The 25,973-nt window shown below is 40.3% G+C and overlaps 1 protein-coding gene and 1 pseudogene across 1 annotated transcript; both read left to right on the top strand.

Moving 5' to 3' along the window:
• Positions 1-13,794: 13,794 nt before the first annotated feature.
• On the top strand, positions 13,795-17,761 carry LOC113318819 (annotated as a pseudogene).
• A 401-nt stretch (positions 17,762-18,162) lies between these two features.
• LOC113315090 (DNA-directed RNA polymerase II subunit RPB2) lies at positions 18,163-25,796 on the top strand. The gene is made up of 25 exons (XM_026563407.1): positions 18,163-18,678; positions 18,775-18,996; positions 19,092-19,382; positions 19,475-19,672; positions 20,114-20,178; positions 20,273-20,359; positions 20,654-20,774; positions 20,862-20,906; positions 20,996-21,133; positions 21,224-21,296; positions 21,476-21,552; positions 21,644-21,751; positions 21,844-21,960; positions 22,153-22,308; positions 22,390-22,494; positions 22,633-22,758; positions 22,849-22,926; positions 23,033-23,128; positions 23,220-23,335; positions 23,494-23,563; positions 23,646-23,699; positions 23,788-23,934; positions 24,030-24,329; positions 24,707-25,129; positions 25,243-25,796. The coding sequence occupies exons 1-25, from the start codon at positions 18,433-18,435 to the stop codon at positions 25,360-25,362; spliced, it is 3,579 nt and encodes a 1,192-aa protein (XP_026419192.1). The 5' UTR covers positions 18,163-18,432; the 3' UTR covers positions 25,363-25,796.
• The last annotated feature ends 177 nt before the right edge of the window (positions 25,797-25,973 follow it).

Genomic DNA, 25,973 nt, shown 5'->3' with positions numbered 1-25,973 from the left:
CAACGCGTGCGGCTCCCATTCCAAGCCGACCAACGCGTGCGGCTCCCATTCCAAGCCGACCGACGCCTACGGCTCCCATTCCAAGCCGACCGACGCCTGCGTTTTCATCCCAAGCCGACCGACGCCAGCGGCTCCCATTCCAAGCTGACAATCTACATCTCACCACTTCACGGTCTAGCCAGCAACACCACAAGTAGAATCTATGCATGGCCTCCAACACGAGAATCACGAACTCTCCTTACCTCTCGAAAAAGGTTAGCCGGGTCTTCTTGACCATCTTTTCACGACTTGTCATTTCGATTTTGTCCTCGCCTGTCACCATCTTATGCTTACCTCGCAACAATACTCCTGTTCCGAGCTAAGCAGGACACTTAATGTTGATGGTGGTTTTTAGCTTAGGGTTAAAATCGTAAAACCATACATCTGACATGACGTCACTATGACCACTGACGCATTTATTGAATCAATCAGCATGCCTACGTAAGAATTACCAGGGTACCTTTTTTTTATATACATGTGTCATGTTCCACGGAAGAACCCTTAGTATTGACCGACATCATCTTCATACATACCAAACCCTAATTCTCACGCCACCGTGCCAATGGCAAACCATGCCAGCCACGTCTCTGCGCCAAGGCATGCCAACCATGCCAGCCGCAGCACCGTGCCAAGGCATGCAAATCATGCCAGCCACGTCTCCGCGCCAAGGCATGCCAACCATGCCAGCGGCACCACCGTGCCAATGGCAAACCATGCCAGCCACGTCTCCGCGCCAAGGCATGCCAACCATGACATCCGCACCACCGTGCCAATAGCAAACCATGCCAACCACGTCTCCACGCCAAGGCATGCCAACCATGCCAGCCGCACCACCGTGCCAATGGAAAACCATACCATCCACGTTACTATGCCGGCCTTCTATTCACGGCTGCTAAAACGAAGGCGTGCGACAATCAACGACCAACCTTCTATCTTACATGCAAATCTTAGCCGTCCAAGGTCGCCAACCAACGCATGGTAACCTTTCGCCCGAAACCCTAGTTTTGGCCACGCCAAACCGTGCCAAGGCATGCCATGCCACATGTGCCAATGGCATGCCAACCACCTTGTCGCGCCATACCATGTTGGCCTTCCCTATGCGGCTACCAAAACGAAGGCGTGCGACGATCAACGTCCACCCTTCCATCTTAGGTGCAAATCTTATCCTTCCAAGGTCGCCAACCAACGCATGGTAACCTTTGGCCCCAAACCCTAGTTTTGGCCACGCCAAACCGCGCCAAGGCATGCCATGCCACATGTGCCAATGGCATGCCAACCACCTTGCCGCGCCATACCATGCCGGCCTTCCCTATGCAGCTACCAAAACGAAGGTGTGCGACGATCAACGGCCACCCTTCCATCTTAGATGCAAATCTTAGCCGTCCAAGGTCGCCAACCAACGCATGGTAACCTTTGGCCCAATGTCAAAACCCTAGTTTTGGCCACGCCCAAACCGCGCCAAGGCATGCCGTCCATGCCACATATGCCAATGGCATGCCAACCACCTTGCCGCGCCATACCATGTCGGCCTTCCCTACGCGGCTACCAAAACGAAGGCTTGCGGCGATCAACGACCACCCTTCCATCTTAGATGCAAATCTTAGCCGTCCAAGGTCGCCAACCAATGCATGGTAACCTTTGGCCTAATGCCAAAACCCTAATTTTGTCCACGCCCAAACCGCGCCAAGGCATGTCGGCCATGCCACATGTGACAATGGCATGCCAGCCACCTTGTCGCGCCATACCATGCCGGCCTTCCCTACGCGGCTACCAAAACAAAGGCTTGCAACGATCATCGACCATCCTTCCATCTAAGATGCAAATCTTAGCCGTCCAATGTCGCCAGCCAACACATGGTAACCTTTGGCCCAACGCAAAAACCCTAGTTTTTGGCCACGCCTAAGCAGCGCCAAGGCATGCCGGCCATGACACATGTGCCAATGGCATGCCAACCACCTTGCCGGGCCATACCATGCCGGCCTTCCCTTTACGGCTGCCAAAACGAAGGCCTGCAACAATCAACGATCACTTTTTCATCTAAGATGCAGATCTTAGCCGTCCAAAGTTACCAGCTAACGCATGGCGACCTTTGGCCCTAGTTTGGTCGCGCCTAAACAAAGCCAAAACCCTAACTTTTGGCCGCGCCTAAACTAGGCCATATTAAAGCCATACCGATCATGCTTTCATGCCACTGGCTACCAAACGAAGGGTTGCAATAATCAACGACTACCTTTCCTCTTAAGATGCAAAATCTCGACCGTCGAAGGTCACCACCGAGCCGGAAAGTCTCCCAAGCTCAACTTGCCAGGAAACAACAACATGCTACATGTTTCCACGAAAACACTCGAGACATCAACACATGTCACAAACTGGGGGATGCTCATTGGGTATTGGTTTGGCTGTTTACAGCGTGCGGCGTACACTACGCCCGTTATAAGACAGTGTCATAAGGATGAGGCGGTTAGTAAATACAGGAAGTAATGGTGAAACGCTTTCTTTTATGGAACATCAATCCCAGGCATTACAGGTTATCACCTCCTCCCATTTACTCATATGTTTTCCATTTCTTACGAGACCAGGGTACGTTTCACTTCGACTTGTATAAATAGGTATTACTTATTCCACCGAACAACAAGTTCTGGTCAGGAGCATACAACACTCAGAAAACATTTGCTAGCTTTCCCATCTGTTAGCTTCCCACTTTCTGATGCAAGTCGTAAAACAACTACTCTTCCAGAACCAACTATTCTGGTCTCAACACTCTCTTCGCTTCCCTCCCCAAAACCAACCCTTCTCCTCCACTTTGTGACCGAAGCAAGTCTGGAACGGCCATTTCTTGGTTTAGGCCGGATTTGTACAGATTGATCTCTCGAATCTAAAGTACTCCCTTTCAGTACATTGTTTAGGTTTTAGACTCGTTTCTCACCCACACACCCTAAATTACCAAAATCAGCAGAAACCGTTTTCACCCTCAAACAGATGGTAATAACTACCTTCATTACTCCGTAGCTATGGTCGAATCCACGATCCCATGGAATGGTAATACTCGTTTTATTATTCTGAATTCATGATCGAATCCACGACTGATCCTATGGATTGATAATAAAAAACTACTCACTTTTGTTACTCAGTTTCATGAATCATTCTCCACTGAATTTCATAAATTAGTAATAAATACTCAACAATCGAGCATCTGGACTATCACTAAGTAAGCCCCATAAAATTGTGCAAGTGTACTCAACCATGATGCACGAACGAGCACCCAAATGCATGAACGAGCATTCAAAAATATGGACAAATGAGGAATCCTACATGGAATGGGAGAGAGAAAATATTACTAAAATAATAAAGTAGCGCCTGTGGGACCGGGCCCACCGACCGGCCAGTCATGTCGCCGTGGCCGGTCCCCACGCCCTTTTTCCTTTATTTTAATTATTTTCATGAACTCATGAAAACTCCTTTATTCTAGCAATTTTCCTTGTTTGAGCAAAACTCTTGGTTTCTCCATACTTTCACGGAATCATGAAAAATAATATAAAATTAGGGAAAGTGTCGTGGGACCGGGCCCCTAGCCGGCCGGCCATGCCATGGCCATGACCGGTCCCGCACTTTCCAAACCCTTATTTTATTATTATGTTCCTTATCTCAACAAAACTCCTTGGTTTCATGGAATTTCCTCCGAATCATGAAAAATAATATAAAATTCGGGAAAGTGTCGCGGGATCGGGCTCCTAGATGGACGGCCATGCCTTGGCCGTGGCCGGTACCACACTTTCCAAACCCTTATTTTATTATTATTATTATTTTCCTTATCTCATGGAAATTTCATGGTTTCAACAAAACTCCCCGGTTTCATGGAATTTCCTCCGAATCATGAAAATTAATATAAAATTAGGGAATGTGTCGCGGGACCGGGCTCCTAGCCGGCCGGCCATGCCTTGGTCTTGTCCGGTCCCACACTTTACAAACCCTTATTTTATTATTATTTCCCTAATTTCATGAAACTCCTCCGTTTCAACAAAAATCATGGTTTCTTCATATTTTCTCAAATATTGTTCAAACCATGAAAAGGCCAAAAAGTCAAATGGTCACATGACCGTCTAGGCTACTCACGCCAAATATTAAAATATCATTATTTTAAAAATTTTCCAATTTTGATCAAACGAGCACAGTTCTACTTGCTCATTCGAGCAAAATCAAGAATTTCAGTCAAAGATCGAACTCTTCTGAAAATCCGAGATATTGCTCAAACGTACATCAGAAAAATGCCGAAACTCTCAAGACTGAGAGTGAGACACGGACATGCTCCCTTGACCGACCAAGGCCGGCCCTAAGGCTTGCAAGGAGCCGGTCCCACACTTTTCATAATTTTGACCTAATTTGCTCAATTGCTCATATTGGGTCCAAACTCTTTCCAACCGACTTAGAATTTGCTCAAACGACCATCAACTGGTCCCACGACCACCAAGGGCCGGTTTCATGCTCTCTTGGTCGGTCCCTCACTTTTCCACAATTAGGTTTTATCACCTAATGCTCAATGGAACACTATTTCAATAAATGATGAAACCAGCATTTTATCATCATTCTTTCACCAACCGGCCAACTAAGGACCTGGTGCACGCTCACTTGAGCACTTGGGCGCCACATGGACTCCCTCATTCCACGTGTGGTCGGTCCCTCTATCACACATGACCTATTTTCAACAATTCATCAATTGACGAACATTTGATCAAAAATTAGGGTTTCGAACAAACGCTCCGCGAATTCATCATTCTGAGTAAGTTCAAACACTAATAAATTTATGTTGATCTATCAACCAACGTCTGGACTAATTATATAATATTCGGTAGTCAACCAATATTTTAATTATTATTGGGTCACGACACCAATAAATAATTCGTCGAATTGAGCAATACTTACTCAGTTGCTCGAATATTGATCCAACTATCAATATTCAGTAATTTATCAGTAATTCGTCGAATTGAGCAATAGTTGCTCAAATATTGATCCAACTATCAATACTCAATAATTCATCGAATCAATGAATCCTTGAGCATTCTTCACTCATGATCAATTCACCAAAATCGAGACTCATTGCCTAAACAGTCAACATGACTAATAAAATACACGTCTATCATGTAGACTCCACGATTCGTGAGACACCAATCACGTCACATGTGGGGATATCAATTAAGGTTTTGGTCTGGCGGCCTACGGCACGTGGATTCATCCACGATGAGAAATGTGAGTAAGTCGTGCAAACGGTTGAAGGAGTTAGCAAAGTAGTGGGTGAACGGTTAACCAAGTCTCCGCACGACCTGGAACTGGTTTCACCACGATTTCCCACTTCCCACTCTTTCACTCAAGAAACCGTCACACTTACAGGGATCAAGGTTTTACCATTCTGAAAATATAAATAAGTCCCTGAATCCATGATTGAGGACATCAACATTCGTATACATAGAATTCCTCGAGCAATTATTCTCAAGAATTCGTCAATTTCCCAGAACTTATTCGAACTCATCAGTTCATGCAGAAACCTTCAACACATCCACAATCCTTGATCATCATTGATCCCACACAATCCTCAGCTTCCCTCCTACAGATCAACCCATCTCCCTCTTTGTGACCGAATTGACTCTGGAACGACCATTGACTTGGTTTAGGCCGGAGTCCTACAGATTTATCTCTTGAATCTAAGCACTCCCTTTGTAGTGCATCTGTGTGAGGTTGAACAGTTTGCTCGGTTGAGGAGTATCGACAACACGCTCGTCTCTTCAATTCTCTGAAAAACCAGCAAATCGTTTTTCCCCATCTACAATGACGAGGATGATGAGTTCGATGTAGTAGTACCTCTAGATAATTAATGTATTAATTTTAATTTTAATTTGAAATATTGTTGCATCCTACTGAATATTAATTTGAAATTGAAAATTGTTTTATTTGAAATATTGTTGCATTCTACTTAATGAGTTTTACTTTATTATAACACCACATGAACATCATTACATCGTATTAAAATACCATACGAGTAATGAGAAACTCTTTGAGGATATGAAAATGATCTTCGTATTCAAAATTCTTTATTTTCCATCTTCGCCACTCCTCTCGAGATCGCACAATAATTCAAACTAAAGCTATAAAATCTTCTACTTGTTTTCTTATTTCAAAAAATAGACAGAACAATAGTGCACGATTCCGATTGTGAGGGTTGCACGTGTCATTGCATAAGGTACAATGAAATTTACCCAATAACTCTGACTGACTAAACTAGCTTGACGATATTCTTCACCCCTCTTCCGCTAGTATATTACATAGTTTCTGCAAAGAGATAAATCTTCATCTAGAGTAAAGTTAGGATTAGGCATATTGATTGAGATTAGATAGTAAAAATAAAATACTTTTGTAGAAGATTGGTGTAGAAGTTATGATTTTGAAATGGGATGAGTGGGTATATATTGAAAGTCGTTGGGGAAAACTATCCTTGGCGATAAAATGTTTATCGCTCGATCAACTGAAAACCGCTAAGTGGAAATTGAATATTTTTATAAAAATTAATATAAAATAACACAAACTACAAGCAAACTAACAATTAAATGTTTAAACTAATACATGAAATAAAACTTTATTATTACGCCCGTCGGCTCTTCCATAATCTTCTAAAGATTCACTCTCAGATCTTCTCTTAACCTGTCATACAGATTCTGGTTATGAACGTGATTAGTCATTTGCGATTAGTTTCTTGCAGGCAAGCCTCTTTCTGGTTAAATCTCAGGCCTCAAATATTCATCCTCATCTTCAGTCCACTCCTTATCACCATGGGCTTCCTGAATTACCATGTTATGTAGAATTGTGCAAGTGAGCATAGTCTTGTGCACTTCACGAGGACTTAGAGCACGCTATGGGCCACAAATAATAGTGAACTTCCTCTTCAAAATTCCAAAAGTCGGACTTGGGGATAAATTCCATCTTTAGATCTTCAAACAGAGGCGACTAGTGCAAAACATTAATATCATTTTGTGAACCCGGATGACCAAAAAAAAATGCCATATCCAATAATCATATGAACCAACAACTTCAAGGATAGCGGTTGGTTTTAGGTAATGACCATTATATTGGTCGGTCCAATAAGTAAGGCATCCCTATCATACCCAATGCATACAGTCAAGACTACCTAGCATTCCTGTGAAACCCCTATCCTCATTCTCCCTTAATGTTTCTTTAACATCTTCCTCGATTAGTTTTCGTAAATACGTTGGACCACAATGATTAATTATTACTTCGCTAAACAATGAATGAAGTTGTTTTTCCCATACAAAGGTACTTATTGTTTGAATCTGTTGGTTTTCCATAACCTAGAATCCTTAGAGTAACTTTTTGTTCGGGAATATTACCTCTAATATTCGGTGTCGTAAGGCCGGTTCTTATGGGCATAGCAAACTGACCAGTTTTCCATGATTTGCATCCATTATGGATCTCTCAAACCAGCAATACAGACCTGGATAAGTTGCAAATTTGCCACTTATCCAGGTGAGGTCAAGTCTCTACCGATCGGTGGATTATCGACCGCTGGTTGAAATTTCACCGAGCGGTCAAGACTCGATCGCCAGCGGCGAAGACTCGACCGTCCAATATATCTCATCTAGCAGTCTCAAATTAATAGCCCTATAAACACCAATTCCAATTTCATTTAAACTCACACCTTAACTGCAATTTTCTTTCTTTCACTACACAAAGACAATATGAGAGCTCAGGGTCATAGGTTTACCTTAGCTCAAGATGAATGCACTTGCAGGAATTATGTTTTTTTTACACTGGATAACAGCAGTCGTGCACAACAACAACAATAGATCACCTTTTGGAAAAACATATTACAGAGATTTCATGAAGAAACATTGAACCTCAATAATCGAGATGCAAATAAGTTGTGTGGTCGCTTCCAAGTAATCAATAAGGATGCAAACTTGTTTGTTGCCTTTCTTATGCTAGGCAATCGAAAGCCGAAGAATTGGTGAAAACGAAATTGATGTGGAGCAAAGGTGCCAGGCAGAATGACACAACAAAAACGAAAAATATTTTCAATTCGAAAGTTGTTATCAAAGATTGAAAGTATTATCAAATATGATGCGTTTAGTTAAGTAAAATTAAGTATGCATTTAATCAAGTGAAGTTAAGTTAAAGTTAAGTATAATTTTAAGATATCACTTGTTAACTGATAAATTAAAATTAATATCTAATTTTCAACGTTACTTGTTGTTCATAAATATAATTTTTCGAATTAATTTACATTTGGGCGCCTTTCATAAATCTAGATAATAAGAGATAAACTAGACAATCATAACTTCAAATAAAGACTTTAAAAATATAAATCAGGGACAATGTTCTTTATCTTGTTTTTCATTTCACATAACTTCCAATCGATGCGCTCATGGACAAAGTTTTCTTTGTTTCAAATTTTCCTTGTCCTGAACTCTTCTTTGCCTTTTTTTAGTTGCAGGCTTGATTTGGTTAATATTCGAAACTTGTAGACTCCTTTGCTATTTACTTATTTCTTTGTAACTGTCATATATCTTGCTACTTCAAGCACCACTCCTGAAAAATCAAGTTGGGTTGCTAAATCAAGTTGGCTTTCAAATTCTGCTATCTGAATTCTTTTTGGGAAACGTTATAGAGAAAACAAATTTGTGAAAAAAATTTGGGGTAAATTTTGTGTTTGAATTTCATTTATAGCGAGTGAATGGTTTTATCACTGAATATTCAATTCTTCCTTCAACTTGGAGAGAAATAGTCGTTGGAGATGGAATACCCACCGACGGTGGAAACTAAACTCGGTCGAGTCTTGATCGCCTGCGGTTTAGTCTCCACCGTTCAATACATACTCCATCACTAGCTTAACCTTGTTACCTTTTTTACTAGGTCAATAAAATTCATTAAAAAAGCAAAAGAAAGTACATGGAGCTATGCCTATCTAACTAGCCGCGATGGCCACCTAAAAAGACACAACCAATTTAAAGCGATAATAAAGCTTGCCATGCCATTCCACAGACGGAATGAAGTTTGGCCTGCCCTCATAAAACTCATATATCCTCAGCCAACAAACATGCTTATTTGTCCAAGGTATATATCTGCTGAAAAATTAGCTTTTGTATAGCTATGAACAAAGCGAATATTGTTATAAAAATCCTTCGCTAACTTCCACTTTTGAACCAGTAAACAGGGAAACTCCCCACTTTGAAAAGCTTGAATGCAACTCATCGAATCTGATTAAATACAAATATTCCTAACATTTCACGTCTTGGCTAGCATGAAACCATAAATAATAGCACACACTTCCGCATAGTAATTAGTTTGCCAACCAAGGCCAACACAAAGCGCACCAAGTATCATTGCATTGGCAGCGCGAAAAATAGCACCAACACCGGCCTGACCTGGATTTCCAAGAGAAGCACCATCATAGCAAATCATAATTTCACCTTGGTTAGGAGGAGACCAATTAACCTCGGTTGGCGTGGAATTTTAACTCGATCTATGTTGCACCTTGAAATAGTTTAAGATGCGCAATTCCTCCAGATTGTTAAACATATGGCTCTTCATTCTAATAGAGTTATCACGAATTACCTGATAGACCCTTCCTTTAAAGCCAAGCCATTTGACTGTCGCGTCTTAAAAAAAAGCTTTATTGTGCAGCTTCCATAATTCTGTGAAAATTGCAAGATTCACAACCAGCCACAAGTCCTTTATCATCCTGCTACGCCCTTTTGCATCCTTGTAAGAGGCCACCAGATCTTCATTTGGTTTCAGATTAAAAATGCCAGCCGCCCATGCCCAAATTCTCTTGGCAACTCTGCAATGCCAAGTAATATGGCCGAGAGTCTCGCAACTTTTCTTGCATAAACTGCACATTGTAGGCATGCTCCTACCCGTCTTCTTAATTACATTATCTTCAGTTGCACAACATCCCCTCGTCCAGATTTTCCAATATCGCACACTAAAGTAGGATGCACAACTGATCGAGTAAAAAGAACAGCACTCGGCTGCACATCAAAAGACGTTCTAATAGCAGCCTTTGCAGACTTGACTGAAAAAACGCCTTTGGAGTCAAAATCCCATATTTTATAATCTTCACCACCACCAATAATTGGTAAATTATTAACATCAATATTACACCGAACCATCAAAGCACGAGTTCTGGGTGGAATCACCCAAGCACCATCGACAATGAGATCACTTACCTTGGACTTAATATCATTTGGGCCCAAAGAAGTAATACGAAGTCTCTTCACAATCGAAAAATCACCACACCGATTATCAAGGTTAACCTTGTTACCATAGTGGCACAATTGTTAGGCCACCTGGTATGGCATATGTTTGGATTTTCCTTCCCCAATAAGAATCAGCCTAAGGACCACTAGTGGCATTTGCATCCCCTTCGTTCGATAATCCACACAACGGAGCCAAAAAAAAAAAAATCCACACGAAAGCAAGTAGATATTTGCACCGGACTTGCCTAATATTTTGCACAAGAAAAAAAAACCAAAACAAGACAAGAAAATGCTAGCCAAGGCCTAGCCTCCGGAAAATTGGTAAATTCAGCGGAAGGAAAAACTAAACCGGAAACTATTCGGAACCGAATAACGGTCAGGGAAATCTCAAGTTATAGGTTAGGCATATTCCTATGCACATGCCAAAAAAATGTGTTTGACATACCAGGTGGCATGGCAGACCAATTGCGCCACTATGGGAAAACCACGGAGCGTCAGACTTTCTAGCGAGCGTTATTGTGAATAACGCTGGCAATATTATGAATAACGCTGGCGATATTATGAATATCGTTGGCGTTGTACATTACATCGAGTGATGTAAATAGTATCGCTGGCGATATTATGATTATCACCCACTAGATATTTTGCAACGGCTATTTCCCCCTACCGATTCTTATATATACGCCCTCGTATTTCTCCAAGTTACTCACACCTACTTCAACCTATATTTCACCAATTTCTCTATCTCTATTCTCATTTTAAATTTCATAATCATCAATGGCGAGATCCAATGAAGAGAGGAATGTTATTATGAATCGGTTTAGATTACAACAAGAAATGCATCGAAGGAGGTTGCAAGAACTTGATGATGAGGCAGCTGAAGATAATAAACTAATCGAAACTTTGATGCTTGTACATACATGCCAAATACCTAGAGTTCCAGAGCCACAAGAAGTACTCTCAAGAAGGTATGCGTATTGAGGGAGGGAATTTTACCATCAGAAGCTGATGCGCGATTATTTTCTTCCCAATTCTGTGTACTCTGATCAAAATTTTCAAGGTCGATTCCGTATTCCTCGTCATCTGGTTGTAAAGATTATTGAAGAGCTTTGTCGAGTAGAATCTCAATTTAATTATCAGTTTGATGCACTCAATATTAGAGGTCATAGTCCTGAACAAAAAGTTACTTCGGCTTTAAGGATTCTAGGTTATGGCATTCCAGCGGATGCGAACGATGAGTACCTTCGTATGGGTAAAACAATTTCATTCACTTACCTTTCATTGGTCTTCCAGGTCCACAAAATGATATCAATGTTTTGAACAAGTCGCCTCTGTTTGAAGATTTGAAACATGGAATTTGTCCCCAAGTCCGTTTCATGATCAACGGCCACCAGTACACTCATGGCTATTATCTTGCGGATGGTATCTACCCAAAATGGTCCACCTTGGTTCAACGCTACCGTCAGCCTCCTGCCGGTGCATTGGGTCGTTTATACCGACATTTTAACGATGCCCAAATGGCAGCGAGGAAGGATGTGGAACGCGCTTTTGGAATTTTGAAGAGGAAGTTCGCTATCATTTGTGGCCCATATCTTAGGTTGAGTCCTTGTGAAATGCATAAGGCTATGCTCACTTGCATAATTCTTCATAACATGGTAATTCAGGAAACCCGTCGTGATTCGGAGTGGACTAAATATGAAGATGAAGATTTGAGGTCGGAGATTCAACCAGAAAGAGGCGTCCCTGCAAGGAATTATGCTCAAATGACTAATTACATTCAGAACCGAAATTTGTATGACAGTTTAAGAGAAGATCCGAGATTGAATCTTTGGGCAGAGCATGGAAGACAATGATTAAGTTATGTATTATTATTTAAGTTAATGAGAAATAGACTTATTTAAGTTAATGAGCAACAACATTTCAAATTAATCAACTTTTCATTTCAAACTAATATTAAGTAGAATGCAACAACAACATATCAAATTAAAATGCAACACTTCAGATTAAAACTTAATTTAATACATCAATAATCTAGAGGAACTACTACATCAAACTCATCATCATCATCAGTTCCATCCTCATCATCATCACCATTGTTGTTAGTAAATCCAGCTTGTTGTTCAATCTGAGCTTGAGTTCTGCCAAATTCAATTTACCACACATGTTTTTGCTCAGCGTTCATAATTGAAGTGTTAGCTTGAATAATGTTATGCTTATCATAGTCAAACCCAAATTTTTCTTGAGAAAGACGACTTTTTTTACTCTCCCTGTTTTGAAATTTCCTATCAACTGCTCTTTGCTTCTCGATGGTCTTTTGATGTTCCATAAACTCCGCCATGTTAAATCCACCGGAACTGCCTCCTTCTTGAGCTAATTTTATAGCTAGTCTTGTATTGTTCCTCCCTGGAAGTTTTCTCTTACCATCATCATAATTATTAAAAACTGAGTTACCATTTGAGTTTTTTGCAGTATCTGGTTAAGAATTTGATGGACCTAGGGAAAATGTTGAAGAATTTGGTGTTGAGGGAGAAGAATTATATGGTGACCTTTCAGGTACTTGTTGATTAGTTGATAAGAAATCTGGATTATATTTGTTCAACCCCTTCAAAATATGATAACAACTTTTGTAAGCGAACTGTTTACCATGTTTTCGCTGCCAATTTGTACGAACCTGTCTTTCAAAATTAACATCCACCTGACGACTCTCCTTGCCTGCTCTCTTGGCTTGCATTATCAATGCAACATAAGTGACTACTTCCCTGTTGATTACAATGAAGTGTTCTGCCAATCCTTTTGCATCACGACCATTGATGTTCATGGTTTGCTCTTCAAATTTATGAAATATATTTTTCCACATGGTGTTACCATGTTGTTGTGCACCATCGATACAATCTTGGGTAAAAAAAATATAATTACGACAAATGCATTCATCCTCTATGTTGAATTTTGCACCACATACTTTGATATTTTTAGCTTTGCCTTTGCCTTGACTTTGAAATTATGAATCCATATTACAAGAAATAAAGAATTGTAGAGAAGGTGTGATTGTTTAACATTTGAAGAAGAAGATTGAGAGATTGAGAATTTCTAGAGAGATTTAGAAATTCTGGTGTGAGTTGAAATGAGATTGAAATTTGGTATTTATAGAGGGGAAAAAATAGCCGTTGGTTGAAGATCTGATAAGCGATGATCAAACCGGCGAGCGATAGCTTGATTAGCGCTGGCGCTTTAAAGACCAACGAGGGTTATTATGACCATCGAGCGATGGAAACTCTATCGCTCGCTGGAAACTCCATCTTACATGCCTATATGTTATTCCTGACATATAAGCATATGAGTTTGGCATACCTATAATGAGTGCATATATGCCAAATGTCATTTTTTGACATGTGCATAGGAATAGGCCTTAGAGATTCGATTCACGCGTCCTTGGAAGGGGAAAACACCCCCCCCCCACCCCACCCCCCAAACCCTAGTTTTTGGTAACCTTCTATTCAATTTTCCTCGACATATCCTGACTCTGCGACTTTGCAATCAGTCAATGGGATCCGTAAACGAATGTTTGAAGCATCTCCCTGGTTTCAAAGGTATATATGTACTGAACTTGAAACTAATCGGTTAAATAACAAAGTGTTAGCAGAATCAGTTACTGATATTGGGTGAATTTCATTTACAGTTCATGAATTTGATATAAAATAGAAAAATATTGGTGTTGATATGCCTGATTACGCTGTTAGAAATTTCTTAAGAATTACTCGTTCAATTTCCCCCTTAAAATCAAATTCTATTGTAAAGAAAAATGGTATCCCGCTTAAAAAGACTATGGCTCATGAGTCAGGGTTTAGTGTAAATCATAAGTACTCAAATTATGGTGGTACTGGTGCCAATACTACTGCTATTAATAACAGTAGACTTGTAGGGATTGAAGGTGTAAAAGAAGACCATGTCGTTCGTTCATTAAAGAGAATGCGATCGCCTGACATGTTTGAAACGAGATTGTTAAGTTCTTCAGGAGTTTTACATGCTAGGGATTGTGCTATGTATGATGAAGATGGAAATGGTGCCATAGAAGAGCTTGAAATTGAGCTGAATGAAGATGGTCCTGCATTACTGAAAGGGCAGACTCCATACACTGTAAAGATGTTGCCTACTATTAAGATATCTACCAATCCTGAAGGGATTTCAAGTCGTGCACCATGCTTGCAGTCTCTTCCCACGGAGAAGCGTAGAAAGGTATTGGGACAGCTGCTGCAAGTAATACTTGATGCAATGCCAAGAGATCTGAATCGTCCGCAGGAAGACTCAGTGGCAAAAGGAAGTGACAGGCATCTCGCACAGGAACTGAGGGGAGTTGGGTTGGCGGCTTATGACCTGCCTGAATGGGAAAAAAAGGCTTATAGCAAAGCCTTAGCTTTTGAAGGAAGATCAAAACTCTCCATACAGGAGCAGAGGCAGAGCCTTCCGGTGTACAAATTTAAGGATGAATTGATTCAGGCAGTGCATGATAACCAGGTGATAGTTGTGGTTGGAGAGACAGGTTCGGGAAAGACGACACAAATGACACGGTATTTGGCAGAAGCTGGTTACACAACCAGGGGGATAAATGGCTGCACTCAACCTCGAAGAGTTGCAGCTATTTCAGTTGCGAAGAGAGTTGCCCAAGAATTAGGGTGTCGCTTGGGTGAAGAAGTAGGCTATGCTGTTCGATTTGAGGATCACACTAGACCAGATACTGTAATCAAGTATATGACTGACGGTACGCTTCTTAGGGAGATTATGGTAGATGAAAATCTTTCCCGATACTCTGTAATCATGCTTGATGAAGCTCATGAGAGGACAATCCACACAGATGTGCTTTCCGGATTACTCAAGCAACTCACAAAGCGGAGACCTGACTTTCGGTTGATTGTCACATCTGCAACCTTAGATGCACAAAAGTTTTCGGAATATTTCTGTAACTGTCAGATCCTCACTATTCCTGGGAGAGAGCATGAAGTTAAGGTCATATACGAGAAATCACCAGAAAGTAATTATGTTGCTGCTGCACTAACTAAAGTCATGCAGATTCACTTGACCGAACCTAAAGGTGACATCCTTCTGTTTTTAACTGGTAAAGAAGAAATTGATGCTGCTTGTCAGACTCTTAACGATAGAATGAAAGAGCTTGAAGAAGGTGTAGCCAAATTAATAATTCTACCAGCCTATAGTGCTCTTCCTTGTAAAATGCTATCAAGGATATTTGATCCTGCTCCTCAAGGAAAGAGGAAGGTGGTGGTGGCTACAAATATTGCAGAGGCATCCTTGACTATCGATGGTATATTCTATGTCATCGACCCTGGGTTTGCAAAGCAGAATTTGTATAAGCCGAAACAAGGACTAGATACACTGGCAGTCACTCATATCTCCCAGGCATCAGCCAAGCAGCGAACTGGGCGAGCTGGTCGTACTGGAACAGGAATATGTTATCGCCTTTATACTGAGATTGCTTATAATGAGATGTCACCTACTACCATTCCAGAAATCCAGAGGACAAACCTTGCTTCTACAGCGCTTCAAATGAAAGCGATGGGAATAAATGATCTACTCTCTTTTGATTTCAGGATCCTCCTTCACCCCAAGCTCTAATATCTGCCATGGAACAACTTTCTAGTCTAGGAGCTCTAGATGAAGAGGTTCTTCTCACCAAATTGGGTAATAAAATGGCTGAATTTCCACTGGAACCTCCTGTCTCAAAAATGCTGCTTGCAGGTGTCTACCTTGGATGCAGTGATGAGATTTTAACTATCATATCAATGATTGAGATGGGAAACATCTTTTACAGGCCGAGTAATAAACAAGAAGAAGCAGATCAGAAAAGGGCAACGTTTGTACACCCCGAGGGAGATCATCTCACTCTGCTTGCTGTTTATGAGGCATGGGAGGCTAATAATTTCTCAGCAGCATGGTGCTGCGAAATTTTGTTCAGCCCAAATCTTTGAGGAGGGTACAGGATGTTCGGAAACAGCTAATCACTATTTTAGACAGATATAAGTTGGGTATCGTGTCTGCTGGAAAGGATTCCACAAAGATAAGGAGAGCAATTGCTGCAGGATTCTTCTTTCAGGCAGCTAAAAAGGATCCACAGGAGGGGTGTTACAGAACCATACTTGAAAACCAACAGGTTTATATTCATCGAAGTAGTGCTCTTTTCCTCCAACCAGATTGGGTAATTTATCAAGTGCTTTTACAGACCAAGAAGGAGACGTGGGAGACCACAAAGGAGTACATGCGTGAGATTACTGTCATCGACCCAAAATGGCTAGTTGAGTTTGCACCAAGGTCTTTTGAATGGCCAGTTGAGTTTGCACCAAGGTCCTTTAAAGCTTCTGATTTCTTAAAAATGAGCAAGCCAACACGACAGGAAAGTACATTAAATGCCATGTATGGCGAGCCAGATTCATGGCTTTTGAGCAAGTGTCGGGCATGATTTATTTTTTCATTTTGGAACGTACCGATCCTCTCCATACACTGGCATATATCAAGGTACAAAAGCGTGGCTTTTGATTAAGCGTCGGGCATGATTTGGATGTCCGATCTTCTTCATACACTGGCATAGCATCGACTAACCACTGTTAAATTGTCAGTGTCACTTTGAGAATTCACAGAGGAAGGTATGAATTTAATGATCCAAGCATCTCAAGGGTTCTTTTTTCTGGACTTACTAAATACTGAAATATGAATATGTTTAAATACTGTTGTCTAATTTGATGCCATGAGCTCCATTTTTTCATTTTTTTAATATCTGTTGAGCTTGAACGAAGAATATTGGCATGAGATAAAATCCGTTTTCCGCTTGATTATCTTTTTGCTTCCTCTGTTTGATGCATTAGTTAGCCACATATACTGGTGTTTGGAGGATAGAGTACAGGTTGCAATTGAATTGTTGATGGACAGTATAACCTCTCTTTCCCTTCTTGCCTGTTGATATTTTAGTACCGTGAATCCCCCACACCAGTCTTTTTTATGCTCTTAACTGTGCATCTTTTTAGAGATTGCTACTGAAGGAAGTGTTTTTATAACTGAAGCATTTAAGATCAGAAGAATATGTATAGTTTACCGTCTTTGACTTGTCTTCTTTGGTTCTGCAGTTTACTGTGATTCAAAGCGTTCTTGTGAGGATCATCCTACATCAATTGTGGGACGCAGTTGCCGACATAATCTTCTCCTGGCAATCATCTGCATAAAATAGAGGAAACGAATTCACATCATTTCGTCGTTCTGGTTCTGTTCATCAGTGTCCCTCAGTGACAGCCTTGTTGGAATGACAATAAAACCATAAAGACAGAAGTTGCGAAATTATTCTTCACCGTCTTTGAAGTTTGAAATCTGTAAATTGTTAATACAAACTCATGATATTTTTCTTATACCGTGTAAGGTTTCAGTAAATATACTAAAAACCTATACCAACAACATCTTCTGTATGTCCATGTGTAAAATGTAATAACTGCATCTTCATAGTTGCAAAACCGTTATATAGCCTTTGAGTAAAATTAGCTCAAAATGACACTACTAACTTTTTTTTCTGTCAGTAAAAAAAACAGGTAGTATCACTTTTTCTAAAACAGAGATATGTATTATATTTTTCTGGCCCATTGATCTAATCACCCATAGAGCATCGCGAACCACAATGGTGGAACAGCCAAATTCGTATTTTTCTGGCCAATTTGCCAAATGACCCTTAGCCTTAAGCAAATAGGAGCCTATAGGCCATAACCCTAGTCAGAAGCACAAGGAAAGGAAAGCAAATTCTAACACACTTTATCGCCTTGTCAAACTCCAATTGGTAGTAGAAGCAACTATCCATATCGAGGGTTTTATCATACACCGCCATCCCGCCTTATAAAATACCTTGATACTCCCTCTTCTCTTCGTTTCTTCGTCTCTTCTTCTTTTCTTCTTCTCCTCCTCTCTAGTAAGAAGAAGAAATCTCCACTCCAAAAACGAACAAGAATTCAAAATCAGACCTAAAAAGTTGAATTGAATTTTCACACTTACTACTACTTCTAGTAAATAAACTAATAAATTAGGGTTTTGATCAGTCAGAACATTTGAATTTGAACACGGAAAAAGGTGATTTGTAGTGTTAATAGAAATGTATGGAGGAGATGAATATGATCCTGCTCCAATGGAAGAAGATGAAGAAGAAGAGATTACACAGGAGGATGCCTGGCCGGTTATCAGTGCTTATTTTGAAGAGAAGGGTCTAGTGAGACAGCAGCTGGACTCCTTCGATGAGTTTATCCAAAACACTATGCAGGAAATAGTCGATGAGTCTGCGGATATAGAGATTCGTCCTGAGTCTCAGCATAATCCTGGGAGGCAGTCCGATTTCGTTGAGGTTTTTATTTTACTTCCCTTCCCATTTGTTACGAAAACCCTAGAAAATTTTGATTGTGTGTTTAGGTTTAAAATTGTTGAAATTGTGTTGTTGCAGACTGTGTACAAGATCAGTTTTGGTCAGATTTATCTGAGTAAACCTATGATGACTGAATCTGATGGAGAGACAGCTACTTTGTTTCCCAGAGCAGCACGATTGAGGAACTTAACATATTCCGCACCTTTGTATGTGGATGTCTCTAAGAGAATCATAAAGAAAGGTCATGATTGTGAAGAAGTTACTGAAACACAGGATTTTACTAAAGTTTTTATTGGAAAGGTATTTTTTGAATGGTTGTTTGTTGGTTAATTTGAGTGTAATAAGATGTATATCGTAATGCTGAATGGTACTTGTGATCTCATTTTCACTTTTAGGTTCCAATTATGCTCCGGTCGAGTTATTGCACATTGTATCAAAATTCGGAGAAAGATTTAACAGAGTTAGGAGAGTGTCCTTATGATCAAGGTGGGTATTTCATTATCAATGGAAGTGAGAAGGTTTTAATTGCTCAGGAGAAGATGAGCACCAATCATGTGTATGTATTCAAGAAGAGACAGCCTAACAAGTACGCCTACGTCGCTGAAGTTCGGTCCATGGCAGAGTCTCAAAATAGACCACCAAGTGGCATGTTTGTGCGAATGCTTTCTCGGGCCAGTGCAAAAGGGGTAACTGATTGTGGATGTTTTTATCTTAGTAGTGAAAGAGAAACCTCCAGCTCTAGTTGATAATATTGATCTGTGTTTATATGCTATTTCAGGGTTCTTCGGGACAGTACATTCGAGCTACACTTCCATATATTCGCACAGAAATACCAATTATTATTGTGTTTCGGGCTCTAGGTTTCGTCGCTGACAAGGATATCTTGGAGCACATTTGCTATGACTTCTCTGATAATCAGATGATGGAGCTGCTTCGGCCCTCTTTAGAAGAAGCATTTGTGATTCAAAACCAACAGGTATACAGTTAGAGCTTTTGTAACTTAGGGTGCTAGTAGCGTCTCTTTTCCTTTTCCTTTTCCTTGATGTTCAACGGTTGCATAGTCTTTCCTTCACCTAGTCAGTGGAATTTCTTATTAAGTAGGTTAAGTGAGCTATCAACGATATATTTGGAGTATAATGTATTGTTATCTCATCCACATAAGTGTTGGGGTTTAACTTCTTTAGAATTATACTTTCAGATATTGTTAAATTTTAGCCTTCTAGGTGTATAGAACTTCCCTTTTGATGTTGGGTGAATTTCTAAGTCTACGAATATTGTTGTTGCATTTTGAACCACCTCATAGTGTTTATTTATCTTTCTCTACATGAGGTTGCCTTACAGCAGACGCAGTGATTCCTTTTTTCTGATGCTAATGGAGGTGCTAACTGATGAGGTTGTCTGTTTCTACCTACTGTAGGTTGCACTAGATTACATTGGTAAAAGAGGATCCACTGTGGGTGTGACAAGGGAAAAGAGGATCAAGTATGTCTCATTTACAATACCACACTTGGTTACTGCTGTATCTGATTGGATTTATATAGGCTCACACATTTCCTTGGATAACTTGGCTTTCCAGGTACGCAAAAGAGATACTCCAGAAAGAAATGCTTCCTCATGTTGGCGTTGGGGAATATTGTGAAACCAGGAAAGCTTACTATTTTGGGTATGTTCTTTTAGCATCCACTCGGTCATCAAGCATTACTTATTGTATTGAATCTAGTAATAATGCTATATCAAGAATGGGTCTGTGGGTTACATAGTGAATATAATTAGCACTCTTCCTGCAACTACTTATATCAAAACTCAGACTGTTGAAGAATTAAAAGTATGTACAGTAAGGAGTTGACAGATATTTACTGAAACTTGGTCTCTGGTTCAGGGAGTTGTTTCATGTGTATTCTTCCTTTATTATATACATTCAGAAACGTCTCTGAAAGTTTTTCTGCTGCTCTCCTAGATATATCATTCATCGACTGTTGCTATGTGCTCTCGGTCGAAGGCCTGAGGATGACAGGGATCATTACGGAAACAAGAGGCTGGACCTTGCTGGTCCTTTACTTGGAGGCCTGTTCCGAATGGTGTGTGATTTGCAAAATCCTTAGAGGGTTTAGAAATTTAGAATTATATGTGCAATTGATTAATCATGATTGTTTTCCGGAATGCAGCTCTTCAGGAAGTTGACAAGGGATGTCAGAGGCTACGTTCAGAAGGTTCTCTTTACATGGGCATTGCTGAGTTCCAATTCCTTATTTTATGCTGTTTCATTGGTCTTTGCTTATGTTATCTCTGCCTGGGACAGTGTGTTGATAACGGAAAAGATGTTAATTTGCAATTTGCGATAAGAGCTAAAACAATTACGACTGGTCTTAAATACTCCCTTGCTACCGGGAACTGGGGGCAAGCAAATGCAGCTGGTACCAGAGCTGGTGTTTCGCAGGTGAGAATACTAATTTTGTTGCAGTCCAACCTTTCTCATGCAGGTGCATCTTGCTTGATTAAAATTTTATCTGTTATTTTTATTATGCAGGTGCTCAATCGCCTAACTTATGCATCAACTCTCTCCCATTTGCGGAGGTTGAACTCGCCAATAGGGCGTGAAGGTAACCTCCTTATATATTAAAACTCTTTAACACACAGATATGAAACGAAAATGTGCGAAGGTGTTGTAAACGTCTAGCCTAGCATAATGTCTATTAGTGAAGTGTCACTGTGTTGTAATTTCTATTCTATAACTTTCTTCACTAAATATTTTTCTATTGTATGTTGTCGACCACATCAGGGAAACTGGCAAAACCCAGGCAGCTGCATAATTCACAATGGGGAATAATGTGTCCAGCTGAGACACCAGAAGGACAGGTAATTATACAACTCAAAATGATGAACTTGTGGATATATTCGTTGTCTTAAGTAAATTTTTTAATCCAATTCATTTGGGATATTTTGATAGGCCTGTGGACTGGTAAAGAATCTTGCGCTCATGGTTTACATAACAGTAGGTTCTGCGGCAAATCCAATTTTGGAATTTTTGGAGGAGTTCGGTATGGAAAATTTTGAGGTACTTCATAAGACCAAGCTCCTAGTTCTGCGTTGTAATTAAGTTTCTCTGCACCATGCTCATCAGTTGATGTCCCTTTTCTCTATATGCAGGAAATTTCCCCTGCAGTCATTCCTCAATCCACTAAGATTTTTGTGAATGGTTGCTGGGTTGGTATCCATCGTAATCCAGAGCCTTTGGTGAAGACTCTAAGACGGCTGAGAAGACGGGTCAGTTTTTATCTGTCTCTCTCGGTTTATCTAATTTAAATATCTTAATTCCTTGAAAAGTAATTGTAAATTATCTTCCCACTTGTTTATTACATTTCGTAGAAGTGGCTAAACAACCGAAACGTACTGTTTACGGGTTTAGATAACTTGTTTTTGTTGGAGATGAGGAATGACTGTTGCATACTTTTTTAGGTTGATGTCAATACGGAAGTTGGAGTTATTCGAGAAGTTCGTTTGAAAGAACTGCGACTTTATACAGATTATGGACGCTGCAGTCGTCCACTGTTTATTGTGGAGAAGCAGAGGCTGTTGATAAAGAAAAGAGATATTCGAGCATTACAGCAAAGGGTATGGGCAGTAAATATCATTTTGCTTTCTCGAGCTACTATTTTTAAAGTATCCATGAAGCTGATATCTTTGTGTTTCTAGGAATCACCTGAGGAGGATGGCTGGCATGATCTTGTCGCTAAAGGATACATAGAGTATGTTGACACAGAGGAAGAAGAGACCACTATGATTTCCATGACAATCAATGTGAGTAGTTAAATCTTATTAAACATCGTTTCTTTCCTATTGTGGTTTTCCACAAACTTTCTTAGGCCTTGATAGTGTTCATTCCATGGTCTTTGCAATTCATTTGCATTGTCAATAACCGCCGATTGCTTGTTGCAGGATCTTGTATCTGCAAGACATAATCCAGAAGAGGCGTATTCTGAAACTTACACCCATTGTGAAATTCACCCATCGCTTATATTAGGTGTTTGTGCTTCTATTATCCCATTTCCAGATCACAACCAGGTAAATCTCCTGTGCCACTGCCTCCGTTTCTGTGTAAATGATCAATAAGTACTCTTTTCTTTCATATTATTACTGACGATTTATTGCCAGTCTCCACGTAATACATATCAATCTGCCATGGGTAAGCAAGCGATGGGAATATATGTAACCAACTATCAGTTGCGGATGGTGAGCTATCTTTTTATTTTTCATTCGGTAACAATTTTTTTTTTTTTTTCCTTCGGTAACAAGTTTGTTAATATGATAACCAAGAGGAACTCTTTTCTTGGTTTAGGATACATTGGCATATGTTCTCTACTATCCACAAAAGCCCCTAGTTACCACTCGTGCAATGGAGCACTTGCACTTCAGACAGCTCCCAGCTGGCATTGTAAGTCTTTGTATTTGTTTTTCTTCCTTCTCTTTGCATGCCTTGGAAATGTTTCTAATGGCCATCTTTTATTTCATTGGTTCTGTAAAAGAATGCTATCGTTGCAATTGCCTGTTATTCTGGGTATAATCAAGAAGATTCTGTTATCATGAATCAATCATCAATAGATCGGGGTTTCTTCCGTTCGTTGTTCTTCCGTTCATACAGGTAAACCATTTTTATGAAGTACCCGCTTCATGTCATTCGTAGCATAGTTGCTTAAGAGATATTACTATCACTTTGTACAAAGTACATGTATTTTATCATTACTGGAATTGGTTATACTCAGTTTCTACTCTTCATTGACAATGTTTGTTCCGCCACAGAGACGAGGAGAAAAAGATGGGGACCCTTATCAAAGAGGATTTTGGGCGCCCAAACAGGGAGAATACTATGGTGTGTGTTCTTTTGCTGAACTCCCTAATTCCATAAAAACTAAGAAATCTGATTGACCGTCCAACTTTGGCTCATGTAACAGGGAATGAGACATGGCTCTTATGACAAACTGGATGATGATGGCCTTGCACCTCCTGTTAGTATATCAAGACTATTGCTTCATTATCTTCGCGATGAAATCCAATTCTGATGATTTGAATAAACGCCTTCCTTTTCTGATTCAGGGTACAAGGGTCTCAGGTGAAGATGTCATTATTGGAAAGACCACTCCCATTGCACAGGATGATGCTCAACAAGGACAAGCTTCCCGTTACACACGTCGTGACCACAGTACCAGCATGAGGCACAGTGAAAGTGGGATGGTGGATCAGGTACGTTACTGTGTCATATGTAGTAAATCTATTGAAAATTGATTCGAACGCATGTATACATATCAAGCTAGTTGATGTTTGGGTGCTATTTGTAGGTCGTATTGACAACTAATGCTGATGGTTTGAGGTTTGTGAAAGTAAGGATGAGATCTGTTCGGATACCTCAGATTGGAGACAAGTTCAGTAGTAGGCATGGTCAGAAAGGAACTGTCGGCATGACATACACACAAGAAGACATGCCATGGACAGTTGAAGGCATCACACCTGACATCATTGTGAACCCACATGCTATTCCTTCTCGAATGACAATTGGTCAGCTTATTGAGTGTATCATGGGAAAGGTCGCAGCTCATGTGGGGAAGGAGGGAGATGCTACTCCCTTTACTGATGTAACGGTAAGTATATGTGTCCAAGATCTTTTGTATATGCTGATTCGATTTAATTGCCTATAGGAAAGAAATAATTCTGGTTTCATAGCTGGGGTATTTAGCCAGACAACTTTAGCGACAGCCGACTTGATAGCTGTAGTGTGTAGGGTATGTCATCATTAGTTGCCAATTGCCAGTTTTGACATCTTTTTAGCTCTCAGACCGTAGGAGTTTCCAATTTTCGGGGTGGATATCTTTCAAGTCATTACTGATAGTCATGATGTTTATTTCTAACTCGATTATGTTGCAATTATTGATGGAACTCTGGTTTTGAGATCCATCTATCTCTGAATTAGCTTGCAGCAAGATTAAGAACTCTCATTTATGTTTTGGGTTCCCCGCAGGTGGACAATATAAGCAAAGCCCTTCATAAATGTGGATATCAGATGCGAGGGTTCGAGACTATGTACAATGGGCATACAGGGAGGAAGCTGACTGCCATGATCTTTTTGGGTCCCACTTACTATCAGAGATTAAAGCATATGGTGGATGATAAGATTCATTCACGTGGAAGGGGACCTGTTCAGATCCTTACAAGGCAGCCAGCTGAAGGTCGATCCCGTGACGGAGGTCTTCGATTTGGGGAGATGGAGCGGGATTGTATGATTGCACATGGAGCTGCACACTTCCTGAAAGAACGTTTGTTTGACCAGAGTGATGCCTACAGGGTTCATGTCTGTGAGCATTGTGGATTGATAGCTATTGCCAATCTTAAAAAGAATTCCTTTGAGTGCAGAGGTTGCAAGAATAAGACCGACATTGTTCAGGTAGGAAGTTCACTATCTCTCCCATCTTACGGGCAACAAACCTTAACTAGCTGCTAATCACTATTTGACGAGTATCGCCACATTTTAAACATCTTGTTGTTTGAACATGGCAGGTGTACATACCCTATGCATGCAAACTGCTCTTCCAAGAACTCATGTCCATGGCTATTGCTCCAAGAATGCTCACAAAGGAAGTGAAACAAGCAAAAGATACAAAGAAGAAAGGAGCCTAAATAGATGGTTGCAATGGCAGAGCTACATAAACTTTTTCCCTCACATTTTTTAATGAAGCCCCCTCCTATTTTCTGCTCTTCGCATCTGATTAAAGTTTTGCTAAAGATTGGTGTTATGTGATACAGACATCATCGACCTCTGACCAAAAAATGTAAAAAAATATGAGTCCTTTATCCGGTAAAAGTAGTTCGAACAGAGTAATGCACCGAAATGAAATCTGAGTGGAATTCATATTTTCTTTTTTCTTATAAATGTAATACTAGTAAATTATTGTCTTCCTAATGAAACATCTGAATTTTGTGCTTCTGGTCCCTCAACTATGGACATTCACAGGAGGGTGGTCTGTTATATATGTTCCTGTTGTAGCCTTGCGTAGAAACTTGAAATCTAAGAACCAAGTGATTTCTTAATGCATTGTTCGACTCTTGCATCATCGCTGTGTATTTGTTACTCATCCCGAATACTGCTGGATTAGCTGTCATGTTTGGCTTAAAATCACTTTTATTAGATGGGGGTTCACCGTTTTACCTCGTTTTTGAGATCTTCGGATGATATTTCAATTTTGCTTCTGATGTAACAGGGTTCTTCGTTGCTTACATTTTTTGTTGCA

The sequence above is a fragment of the Papaver somniferum genome, chromosome 10, assembly GCF_003573695.1.
Source record: "Papaver somniferum cultivar HN1 chromosome 10, ASM357369v1, whole genome shotgun sequence".
NCBI classification, from domain to species: Eukaryota; Viridiplantae; Streptophyta; class Magnoliopsida; order Ranunculales; family Papaveraceae; genus Papaver; species Papaver somniferum.
Note: the sequence above shows the minus strand (reverse complement) of the source record. Positions and strands in the feature narration are given on the sequence as shown.